This window comes from Poecilia mexicana, unplaced genomic scaffold (genome assembly GCF_051168715.1).
Source record: "Poecilia mexicana isolate PSO_F unplaced genomic scaffold, ASM5116871v1 scaffold_15, whole genome shotgun sequence".
Taxonomy (NCBI): Eukaryota; Metazoa; Chordata; class Actinopteri; order Cyprinodontiformes; family Poeciliidae; genus Poecilia; species Poecilia mexicana.
The window spans coordinates 12,671,217-12,683,250 of NW_028263384.1; the positions used below are offsets into that span (position 1 = coordinate 12,671,217).

General features: G+C 41.2%; 1 protein-coding gene across 1 annotated transcript in view; it reads right to left on the reverse strand.

Annotated features, from left to right (window-relative positions):
• LOC106914045 (uncharacterized) overlaps positions 1-12,034 on the reverse strand; it is a 127,243-nt gene that overhangs the window by 64,536 nt on the left and 50,673 nt on the right. The window contains exons 2-3 of the mRNA XM_088013097.1: positions 399-500; positions 188-286 (exon numbers count right to left, since the gene is read on the reverse strand). Coding sequence (XP_087869223.1) covers positions 188-286; positions 399-500 — 201 coding nt within the window. The remainder of the gene's footprint in view (positions 1-187; positions 287-398; positions 501-12,034) is intronic.

Genomic DNA, 12,034 nt, shown 5'->3' on the forward strand with positions numbered 1-12,034 from the left:
CAAAAAACAGTAAAACTACTTTTTTCTACTTTTAATCCAACAGATCACACTGAATATGCATAATGATATAAATGTACCTCTTGGCAGAGGAAATCCCCAGGGCCTCGTTAATTAGAGATTCTGCTTTGAACTCTAACAAAGGCGGCCATGTTTTGCCCACTTTCATGCCAGGCTGGGCGTGCCTTACCTTTGTGGCTGCATCCACAGTGGCTCCAAGCTTCAGCAGCTCAGCAACAACCTCTACATGTCCCTCTTTGGAGGCTAGATGAAGAGCGTTTAGGCCATTCTGGGAGAGAAACATTATTTTGAGTAGTTAGAGCTGCACAGGCCGTTTTTATCTTTCCTTTACAGATGAAATCAGACGTTCCTACGAAGGCTGGCATTTTAGTAAAACATACCTGATTGCAAATATTAATCTCAACTCCAGACTTGAGGTAGTCAAGGACTTTTTCAAGGTTCCCCGCCCGGGCAGCTCGCAGGTAACTAGCATTACTGTCAGACTGGAGGAAACAGGAAAAAAAAGAAAGTCAAAAAAAAAAAAGAACAAGAGCAAAAGAAGAGTGATGCGAGGTAAATATCCAACTGACTCTGTTGGAAAAAAAATATATTCAGAAAACAGAAGCATCACTGTACCAGGTAGAACTCTGACATTATTTCTCAGGGCTCTAACGGCATCTTGACGAAGGCAACAAAAAACCCCAAAGTCAGCATCCACAGAATGTCACAGTAAAGGAATCCAGTTGTGTCCACCAGCTAGCGTTTCAAGTCACATTTTAAGAAGTCCTCCACATCCTGCCGTCTCAACAGTCGGCCATCGGATCCCACACTCTGTTATTTCAGCTTTGCTCCATCAAAATGTCTGTGATTCCCCAGCGTCAGAAGTTCAGCGACCGGGTGGTCCTCCCAGCTGCCACAGAGCCCTCCTCTTTTCCACGCAGTTCTCCAGTGAAACAGTCACTGTGCTTCGAAGAGCAGCGCACCCTCTAGTCTGCTCGGCTGTCCTTTATCCCAATACAGAAATAGGGCTTTGCACACCAAAAAAATGATGAGGTAAGCATGTTCGCACCCCTGTTTAACAAACGTGGAGAGTACGAGGGGGTATGGAAGAGGAGAAGAGAGCCGGAAAAAAAAACAAACAAAAAAAACAAAGACACGGAGAAGGCTAAAAAAAGAATCAAAGGTTGCACTTCTTGTCTGTATCTATGCTGGATCCCAGGACATTAGATTTGACATGAAATGACACAAAGCAAACTCTGCACATTTTTTCCCCTCTTCTTAGCAGCAGCATTGCAAGGAGCATTTTGTAAAACTCAGCAGCGGAGTTGCTGAGATCAGGACGGGTGGTTGGGGAGGGAAAGCTCCTTCATAACAGAAGCTTAAAGTCCAAATTCCTCTGAATTATCAAAAGGTCCAGACCTGCTAAATTTAGCCTCGCACCCAGAGACACTTGGAAGAAACTCAGCTGGGCCAAACTGGACAATCCAACGCTTTATCCTCCTCTTCCTCCTCCTCCTTCCTTTCTGCTAAGTTTGTCCTGAAATAACAGTGGCTCAGAGCCAAATTGTGACCATGCAAAACATCCAGCGTCAGAGTTTTCCACTAACAATCTGTAAATGAAAGTGCAGGAGGAAAAATATTGGCGCCCCTCCGTTCATGGGCAGACACGCAAATTAATGGCAAATGAAGCCACGCTAACTGGAACCAGTCATTTCCTGATTACAAGAAACCATTAGGCCAAATGTCATATCACTGCAGACCATCAGCTGGCATGGACACATTTGTTCTTCCTTGTTTTTCCATATCCTCAACTCTCAGAGGACGGTTTGATGGATCGCTAATGATGTCTCTGCTCTAACGGCTGTGAGAAAAGTCAGGATTCAGGCCTGAGTGGCCATCATGTCAACAACAAAACCCTCTAACGTTTAAATACCATGAGTAGTTCAGAAGCGATCGATGAAGCCAAAGCAAAACATGCTTTCATAGAGACTGCAGCTAGATGACGATAAGTGGGAGAAAAGCGGCATTGACTGTGAAATCTCCGTAATGTCGAATGCCCGTTTCTACCCTTCAAACATAATTACATACAATGAGGATCAGAAAGTTTCTCCAGTGAGGGTTAAGAGAACAATTAAGCAACATTTATACCTCATTTTGTCATGGTATGGCTACAAACTTGAATGAATGCTGCTTTGTTTTTTTCAACTAAAAGTCTGGAAAAAAAAACAGTCAAGCTTGCTTTTGCCTCTAAGCCCCTTTTACTCTGATACCCCTATCAAATCTTGTGCAACAGCCTGAAACAGCCAGTCAATTAGTAAATAGAGACGACTCCATCATAAAGCCTTCTAAAACACAACAAAGCTTGTTGTTTTTGACAAAAAATTTGAAAAGGTGCAAGTGTATGAGAATGTGTGTGACTCACTGTGAGAGCAGGACTCAGAACAAGGTGTGAAAATAAAGTCTTCTGAAAGTCATGGACATCCAGCTATAGCTGCAGCGACCTTCATATTGACCTGCTGGAAACATTTTGTCTCCAGTTCAGCTTTGACTCCACCATGCCGTCACCACACATGCGGTAAACTCTCTGGACTTTTATTGTCCTGTTAAGATGTCTACATGTTGATATCTGCGCAATTAACAGAACACGTTTTTCCCTTACAGAATGGAAATAATGCGACTCTGATGACAAAACTAAGCAAGACAGGTTGTCTTTCCATTTGTTCCCCTACTTTATGTTAGCGTTGTTTTATGGACGTTTTAAATGTTATGGAGAGACTTATACTATTTCTCATGAAATTCTTTCTCGCTGGAACATCGACCAGCTAACAAGGAGAATTGATGTGTCTGCTGAATGAGTTCAGATAAAGCTTAAACAATCTGATTTAACTAAAAAAAAAAAAAAAGAAAACAGCCAAAAATTTCAAGGCTGTCTCAGACTTTTAAGTGCGTGTCATACTTCCATAGCAACACTTACTTTTGCTCAGTAAAACGTTCCTTTGTGAAGCAAGCAGCAAAGGCAGACAGAGGAAGCATTTAGTGTATTTAGATTACTTATCCTGAAACGGCAAAGTAAGCCCATAGCTCAACTCTCAAAGCATCCAATTAGTTTACTGCATCTATTCTTTTCTCTTTTTTATTATTACTAAAATTAGATAAAGTAAACATTTTTGCCTCAAGCAAAGAAAAAGTCTAGTTTTCAACAGTAGCATTTCACCATGTGACATCTTTTCTCCCCCAGCAATGTCTGTAACATACTGTAAGTATTTTTATCTGTTGGTTTTTCACCCAAACAGATGTCCAGTGTTTTACAGAAACTGAAATGCGTGTTTGTTATGACGCAGCCTCAGTTTAGCGTCCAGGTGTGTGACCTACTGAGGCTTTGTTGCTACGCGGCAATAAACCTGCTACCTGCTAGCATGTTAAACTTACACATCGCAGTTGCTGTGTGATTTTTAGATTCAAGACAAAACCTACGGTGTTATTGTAGTGACATGTATTACAGTTTAATCACAGAAATAACAGAACACACTTTAATTATGGGTATTGAAAAGCTATGTGAGTGCTGGCGTCTGAGAACACTTGCTAAGCTATTCTTTATGAGATCCTCAAGTGTTTTTGAAATGATGATTTATATAACATGCAACTGTCAACGCATCTTTAAACAGAATAAGTAGATTTTACCCACAAGCACAACACTGCTTTTGTACATTTATGCACAGAAGCCTCTAGAAAAGCTGTGCGACTAACTCCAAGGTCCAGAATGAGGGGCGTGAGGATCTTTGTGAATGAGGAATTACACGCGGCAGGAGCGTAAAGCAAAGAAACGTCATTGGGCGCGGACAGATCAAACGTCAAAGGAAACTGGGCCATTAAAATCGAGGTTAAGCCTGATGGAGAGCATTAATCTAGTGTTAGCTGGATGGGTGAGGATGAGGGACACAAATCTGACACACAAGCGGCAAATTGCATGCGCTTGTCTCCAAGCTGCACTTGAAACAGCCACAAATGCAGGAAAAAGCCCTTTTATTCTCTATTCAGTGGCCACTGTCTGTCAGTGTGTCTCAGAAGAAAGACTAGCAATCCAGTTGGTCCTGGAGACCTTTCCGGTTCCCAACACTTTGCTGAACTTTAACGCGTCACAGACAGGGTTTTAGTTTTAGCTGGGAATGTCAGTAGTTCATTCAAACTTCATGCTGAAAGAGCCCAAGCTGACTTTATCGGTAAAGCTTGAAATTTCTTAGATATTCCAGCACAGACATGCTGGATATCCAGTCCGTTTAAAGACAGATTCCCGGGTGGCATCGCTTCCTCGATTTGGCACACAGCAAAGCACAAACGAATCAGAACGCATGCGCACCCACTGTCACATTAAAAAGAATAAATATATGTTATTGCAAAAGTCTTCAAGCTCTTTTTATGTTGTTTACCTGCACGGAGATAGCGGCACGCAAAATAAGCACACACACACACACACACGCACACACACACACACACACACGCAGACACACACACACACACACACGCAATGATGTCATCACTGTGGGCTCAGTGGGAGCTTAGAGGAGAAGAGTCAGACCAGCAGCAGCTGTATTGTTTAACTTGATCCTCTGCTCTCCTGACAGCACAAAACTCGGAGCTGGGAGCACAAAGCCAGCGGCGTCGGGATGAGGACCGCAGCGGCCAGCAGCGCCAAAACACTCCCTCACAGCAGCAGTCACTTTACCACAAGAGGTGAAGCGAAACAAGTTCATTAACTTGAACAGATTCTCACAGAATCTGCCTCCCGCGGTTCAATGCAATGAGCCTGTTAAAGAATTATTGGCTGTTGACATGTTTACACCGGAGGGTGTTTTTGGAGGCTTTTATGGGGGAAAAAAGTGCTAAATTAATTTATGCAGCCTTTTTAACCCTTGGACTTTTCAGTGCTTAATTCCTAAGTGCAAAGGAAACAATAATTGGCTTTCCCACAGCATGATGCTCTCGCCACCGTGTTTCCTTAAGGAGATCAAGTTTCCCAAAGGGATATGGAGAGTGAGAGTCTTCAAATAAAACTACATGCATCGACCAAAAGATCAGCTTTGGCCTAACCTGATCAAAGCAGCTTCTGCTATATTTGTTCTCTAGTTGATGTGCGGCAAATTGTCAGCATGACAACATGAAGCTTCCTTTGAACGATGACAAACTCATTTTTATTCTTTGGCATTTTATTGAGGCCTGATACAGTAGCTCTTCTGTTGTGATGTTTTTTTTGGGGTTTTTCCCCCCCATCAACTTATTTTATTATCGTTTTTGTGCAACACTTTGGTGCAGTTTGGAACCTGTTTTTAAAGTGCTATATAAATAAATTTGACATCGACAGCACAAGACTTGGCAGGCAGTTTTGTCATATTCTTTCCATTTTCACATGACCAACTAAACACCGATGTCTAAACTTTGGGATCTTGTTTTACGGCCTAACTCAACTTTCTACCCCGTGTGTTCCTTTTCGTCTTGTGTCGTTTGTTCACCGATGCTATCGAACAAACCTCTAAGGCCTCCAGGGAGCAGCTGGATGTATACAGAGAAAGCCAACATGGTCCTGCTGGCGTCATGCTGACATGGGGATATTAAAATTATAATTCAGCCTTAAGTTACAAGCGCACATGTGGTAGCATCTTAAAATACTGCTGGTGGATTCCTCAGTGCAATAAATAGGCCCTTCTTCCAATCTAAACCAATAACTGGTTCATGGTAGATAAATATGTCTTATAAAATTTCTTGCAGAGAGATAAATACAAAGCAGATGCCTGATGTTTATATGTAGCTGAGCATGAAAGCGGAAAAAACAAGTTTTTGATCACGTTAGAAAAAAGCAAAATGAGAGCTGCCTAAAAGCATGTATGCATACTAAATAAATAAATAAATAGTCAAGCCATTTTCTTAAAATATACTTGCATCTTTATCGCTTATATAAAAACAAGAAATAAAAATGCTTTTTTTGCATAATGTTGCACTGTTTATCAGATCAGCTGCAGTTCCAAGCTCACAACCACCACTGCCAAGAGTCCTGGCAGTTGTTGCAAACCTGCATTCAGATCTTTTGCAATTATAATAATGTAAGTATTTTTCTAACATCAAGCCAAAATACAACAACAAATAAATATGACAAAACATAAGCCTAACTAGCAATAACAGCACTACTTACTCGGGCTAGAAAGGCTGCACCCTCCTCCACAGCCATGTTCAAGTTCTTTGCCTCTTTCTTTCTCGCCTCCCAATAACGAAAACTGAAACCTGAGATGAAAGTGGCCAGGCAGCCAAGTAGCCAGCCAGTCAGTCATCTATTCAGCCTGTCAGTGAGCTGCTATCTCAGCCTCACAAACTTCCATCCCAGCCGGAGTAAAGTGCAAGGAGCCATTGGCTCAGGTGACAGAGTGGAGAGGAGGAGTTGCAAGCGGTGGGAATTTCTGGGCTCCTTCCGATCTGTGGTCGATGCTCATCAGGGCGGGCGAGGGTTGGACAGGAGGGTGAAGAGGTGAGCGGAGGGGGAAGGATGGCAGGAGGTTTGATAAGGAGAGCGGAGTCTACATAGTGAGTAAACAAAGCGCTCACGCCGCAGAGAGGACACACACGCCAAATCCCCTCTGCTGCCCTCTCGCCCTCCCCGTCCCTTCCCTCCCATGCTTCTCTCTTTTTTTTCCTTAAATCTGTAAACGAGGGTAAATCCCTGCCTCCTCACAGACGCAGGAGATGGGGGATGCTGACTTACCATAATAGCTGAGGTTTTTTCTCCATCCCTGTCTGCCTCCTTTCTCTTCTTCCTCACCTTCATTTACTCTGAGCATATGGGGGGCAGCGGGCGTCCGATGGGGGGAGCCGTCGGTGTGATCTAGATATCCAAGGTTACGAGCGGCAAGAGGGGCCAAACTGAAAATAGCAGCTGAAACAAATACTTTCACCAAAACACCCGCCCCCCCCACCCTTAACCGCCGTGTTACCCCACCCACTCTCCCTCTCTCTCCCTCCCACTCATTCCCTCCCGTAGTGTATGCCAGCCCGCTCCTCTCTTTATTGTCGCCCTCCTAATCAGCTTTTTTTTTTTTTTTGCTCCCCAAACAAAGACCAGCGTCAGTGCTGCTGCACACACACACCCAGGCTGGGCTTGCTCTACCTGGAATCCCAACACAGTGCTGATTGTATGCATACTGGCGATGCTGGGGGGCGTTGGGGAGGCTTTGAATGCAGAAGGGGACAAACAATAACACCAGACGCTACTTCGAGGGCACAGGACCTTGCGGGTCCCCCTCTGCCATCAATGGGGAGACGTTAACATAGGATTAGGGGCTTTTCCTTCAGCATTAGGGACACCCTCCATCTCTCCACCAGGCGCACCGCCGCAGTCCGCTGAGTGGGAGCCGCACATGGAGAACTCACACCCCCACTGATTGTTCCAGGCACTCAAAGCTACGCCTCAGCACAGCGAGATAGCATCTATAACCATCATGGTGTAGAAGCATGTGCACAGAGATCCACACGAGCAGCAGAGCGGGAGAAAATGCCGCATTGGTTCTGCATCTAAACTGTACGTTTGATCTTGGGTAATTACACCTGAGGGTGAAAGGTCATCTGATGCCGTCTTACAGGAGGTTCTACAGCACTTCGGTGTTCCTCGACTCATTTTTCTGTGGCTGTGACAACGCAAAGTTCAGCAACAACTCTGAGTTCTTTAATATTTGCAGTCTGGCTCATCTGATTATACTACAAGCATTAAAAGTTTATATAAAAAAAGAACAGGATGAAACATCCTTATTCAATAAATTAGAGTTAATTTGTTTCAGTAACTCAATTCTCTAAGTGAAATACATGCAGACTGCTGATGTTTTGACTATTTTTTAAATGATTTTCAGCTTAAATATAAAGAAAACAGGATTTAAGATTAGAATATTACATCACTCCAAAATAATAATAATAATAATAATAATAATAATAATAATAATAATAATAATAATAAACATTTTTAATCCTAAAACAATATGTGGCCTTAATGAAAAATATGATCAGAGCACATATTCTAAGTTCTTGATTATGACTACACCTGCGAGCTATAAACTGCATAAAACTCTAGAATCACCAAGTATATTTTAATTGCAAATTCTGACTAATATTTCTCTAAATCCAGTGCTTTAAAAAAAAAGTAACCAAACTGTTTTCTGTCTGTGTGTGTGAGACGGTTATCCCACGAAAAAACTACTACAGATGACGCCGTCGACGTGCCAGCTATTTGAGATTGAGCGAGGAGAAACGCAAGAAAAAAAAAAAATTTAAATGTTTTATAATACTGGCATTGTTGCGGGTGTATCCCCGTACTTTGAGATGGGAGATAAAACGAGTTTGACGACAGCGGGGCATTTCAAACCGAGGGAGTCCTGGAAGTGAGCTGACGGAGGGAGTGACAGATGCTCTGGACCAGAAGAGGCGAGAGCGACGCGTGATTGGTGGATCACGAGCTCCTTCACGCCAACACCGTCGTGAGCAATCCTCCTTGGGAAAAGCCTGGGTTGCCATAGTTACGAGGGAGGGTTACTGAGGAAAAGGAGGGGATTCAGGCCTGGCTGTGGAAAAATCATTTTGGCACAGTTAAATCCTCCCTTTTCAAACAATAACGCACGTTTTTGATCCCATGCATCAAATGAGGGGATTTTTTTTTTCTACTTGCATTTCTATTTACAGCATCTCTGTATTTTATTTTATTTTATTTTTTACAGTATTTAGATTTGGATACTGAGGTTGTCATATAATAATAATAATAATAATAATAATAATAATAATAATAATAATAATAATAAAAATCTGTTGAAATTTAACAGAAAGGAGAATGGCTTCTGCCTATGTGCATTCGTTGTCTTGCATTTCTCAAAGCTCAATGGAGGAATGAGAAACTCCAACATCCTCATTCCGCGGAGGAAATCTTGATGTTTATGCTAAACGCAAAAGACAAACACACTCAGAGCGGACAGATATTTGCTGCTCTAGCTGCACAGAGTGCGCTCAAGGACACGGCCCCCCGTCACCTGGGACATGAAACCGGCAAAGGGTGGTGGGGGAACCGGGAGAGAACGTGAGCCGATAGCGCTCGGAGGAAGGGGAGAAGTGGGAGACTTGGCAAAGAGAGGAGGGAGGGATGAAAATGGGTGTACGATTCATGTCAACTTCTTTTACCCAATCTCACCCAGATTCAGTAAAAAAAAAAAAAAAAAAGAAAAATTTGCACAATTTGCTGTCCAGGTCTTAGTGTTTTACAAGCATGGAGTTATTCTGTAGCTGCACTTTAGAAACATCCTGCGGCATCAGAAACGGGGGGAACCTGAATGCCCTACTGGATTTCATCCAACTGGCTTGTCAGCTGAACGGGTGAAATCTACACACTTAAGTTTCACGCATCAATATATCTGTCTGTGCAGCAGACTGACCTGTCGCACACAGGAGGGGGCAAGTTTATAGGAAGGTTATTGAAAGGACAAATGGGTCAGGACGTAAGCGCACAAGACGCAGGAAAGATTGGGTACAGAGTGAAAAGAAGGAGAGAGAGAAATGCACGTTGACGGGAGAGCACAGCTTGTGCACATGATCAAACACAAATACAATCAATGTATGTAATAATCTAAATCCGATCCAAAGACTTGGCTGGATTATTGCATCTGCCTCTCTAACCTCGGCCTGATCCGGGTCAGGCTCCGTTACACAGACAAACACTGGACTCTGGTGGACAGTCTCCTGCATCACAACTGCAAAACATCACAGCAATCCCACTGAGACCTCAGCAGTGTCCCAAAAAACCAGGAACCCTCCTGCTACCGAAGCCATCTGTTCCTCGTGTTGTTTTAAGAATAATTTATGTACAAAGTGATCTTTATCTTGCTGCTACATTCATTACAAGAGGCGCTATTGTACATAATCACCAGCAAGTCGACAGTGTGACCATTTGTTTTTGATCCCAGACATGCATCTGCTTGTTTAAAACTCAGGTGGGGGAGGCTTTTTTTTTTAGCATTTTTTTTTAGCATTTTTAGCATTTTTTCTGACTTCTGTCTGCATTTGTCTCAAATGACATGAATTTTGAACATTTCTGACCCTGTTCTGTCTGCCTCTTTTGTAATTTGTTGATGAAAATGAAGTTAGTTTGAATTTATTTGAAAACAAATAATAGAGAAATATTAACATCAGAAACTCTGAGCTCAAATTAGGAAAAAAAAGGAATAATGGTCCAACATGTTTTCCAGAGTTAGATTATTGCTAATGAAAGCATCCCAAAAAAAACACTTGATCATCTTTTTAGGCCACATGCAGTTTTTTTTTTTTTCAACCATTTGAAAATTAACAGAGTTTGTGTAATGGAGAACCTTTAAGTGTGAACTTCCTGAAATGATCACAATACCGAATTATTACTGAACCAAAATTAACTAACATTTCTGGCGGTAAAATACTCCAAATCTAAGATTCTGCTAAAAATTTCAATAAAGAATGCTGTTTTACTGGTCATATACTTAGGACTTGCACATTGCCCTGCACATTATGTTCAGCAGTTGCACAAATGTTTATACAAGTCTATCGACCTTTCAAACGGTTTTGTTCATATTTTTGAGAGAGAAATTTGTTTCCAAACAAAAGTTTGAGATCTGTACTAGGAAGATTCAGCTAAGAAAAAAGACCCTTAACTTTAAAGACAGTTACTTTTACATAAATATCCAATAGTTTGTCAGAACAGCTTCATCGTCATAAATATTGCATTTCAACAGGAGCGTGTGTGGTCAGTGCTGAGCATCTCTAACGCAACACAAATAAGAAGAAAGGAGATTTCATTTTGATTCCAAGTAATTCAAATATAAATAGTCATAGACAATTAAAATGTAAGAAAAATGGATAAATGCTTCATGTAGAGAAGACGTCGAGAAGGGTGTGCATGACGTCTTCAAAGCGACAGAATCTTGCAGAGCAGAAGCAAAGAGTCCCCCGATAAATTATTAAACATGGGGTACAAACACATGATTCCACGCAGCCAGTCGTAAAACCCTTAATTGAATATTTAATTGCAACAAGGAGGTAAACGCCAACACATATGCACAAAAAAAAACACATTTAACGCCTGGAGATGATATTAAAAGAAATGTGTCGCAAATTTGTTTTGTGGCTTCCATCGTAACATTTTATTTTCTCATAAAGCTGTCTATAAAAAGGTCAGGATTACAAAAATGTGTGTTATTTTGGCCGCGGAGCAGATCTGAATGAAGCAGAGCGAGCTGAAACTGTTTTCGCCGGGTCCTTGGCAGACAGACAGGACCAGACGAGAGTAAACTACAGGCCATCTGTCCCCTCTGAGTCCCCCTCGGTGTCAACGCAGCGCACACACGCAAACACACGCACACACACATTTAACCGCAATCTGGACAAAACTAAAAAAAAAATTTAGAAGACAATATTTTTATTTCTCCACAATCACCCCTAGACTCGAGACCAAACAGAGCAAATGCTCCATTTAGAACGAAAGAAGCGGCATGAGCACAAGAGTTTGGAGGGATTCTTTCTGGATTTATCAATCCATTAGCAGTCAAATAAAAGATCTGGATATATATATATATATATATATATATATATATATATATATATATATATATATATATATATATATATATATATATATATATATACTGCTCAAAAAAATAAAGGGAACATTTCACTTTAATTTTGTGTGTGGCTCCAAATCCAGGCCTCCATTGGTTAATAAATTTGATTTCCATTGATGATTTTTGTGTGATTTTGTATATATATATATATATATATATATATATATATATATATATATATATATATATATATATATATATACTGCTCAAAAAAATAAAGGGAACATTTCACTTTAATTTTGTGTGTGGCTCCAAATCCAGGCCTCCATTGGTTAATAAATTTGATTTCCATTGATGATTTTTGTGTGATTTTGTATATATATATATATATATATATATATATATATATATATATATATATATATATATATATATAT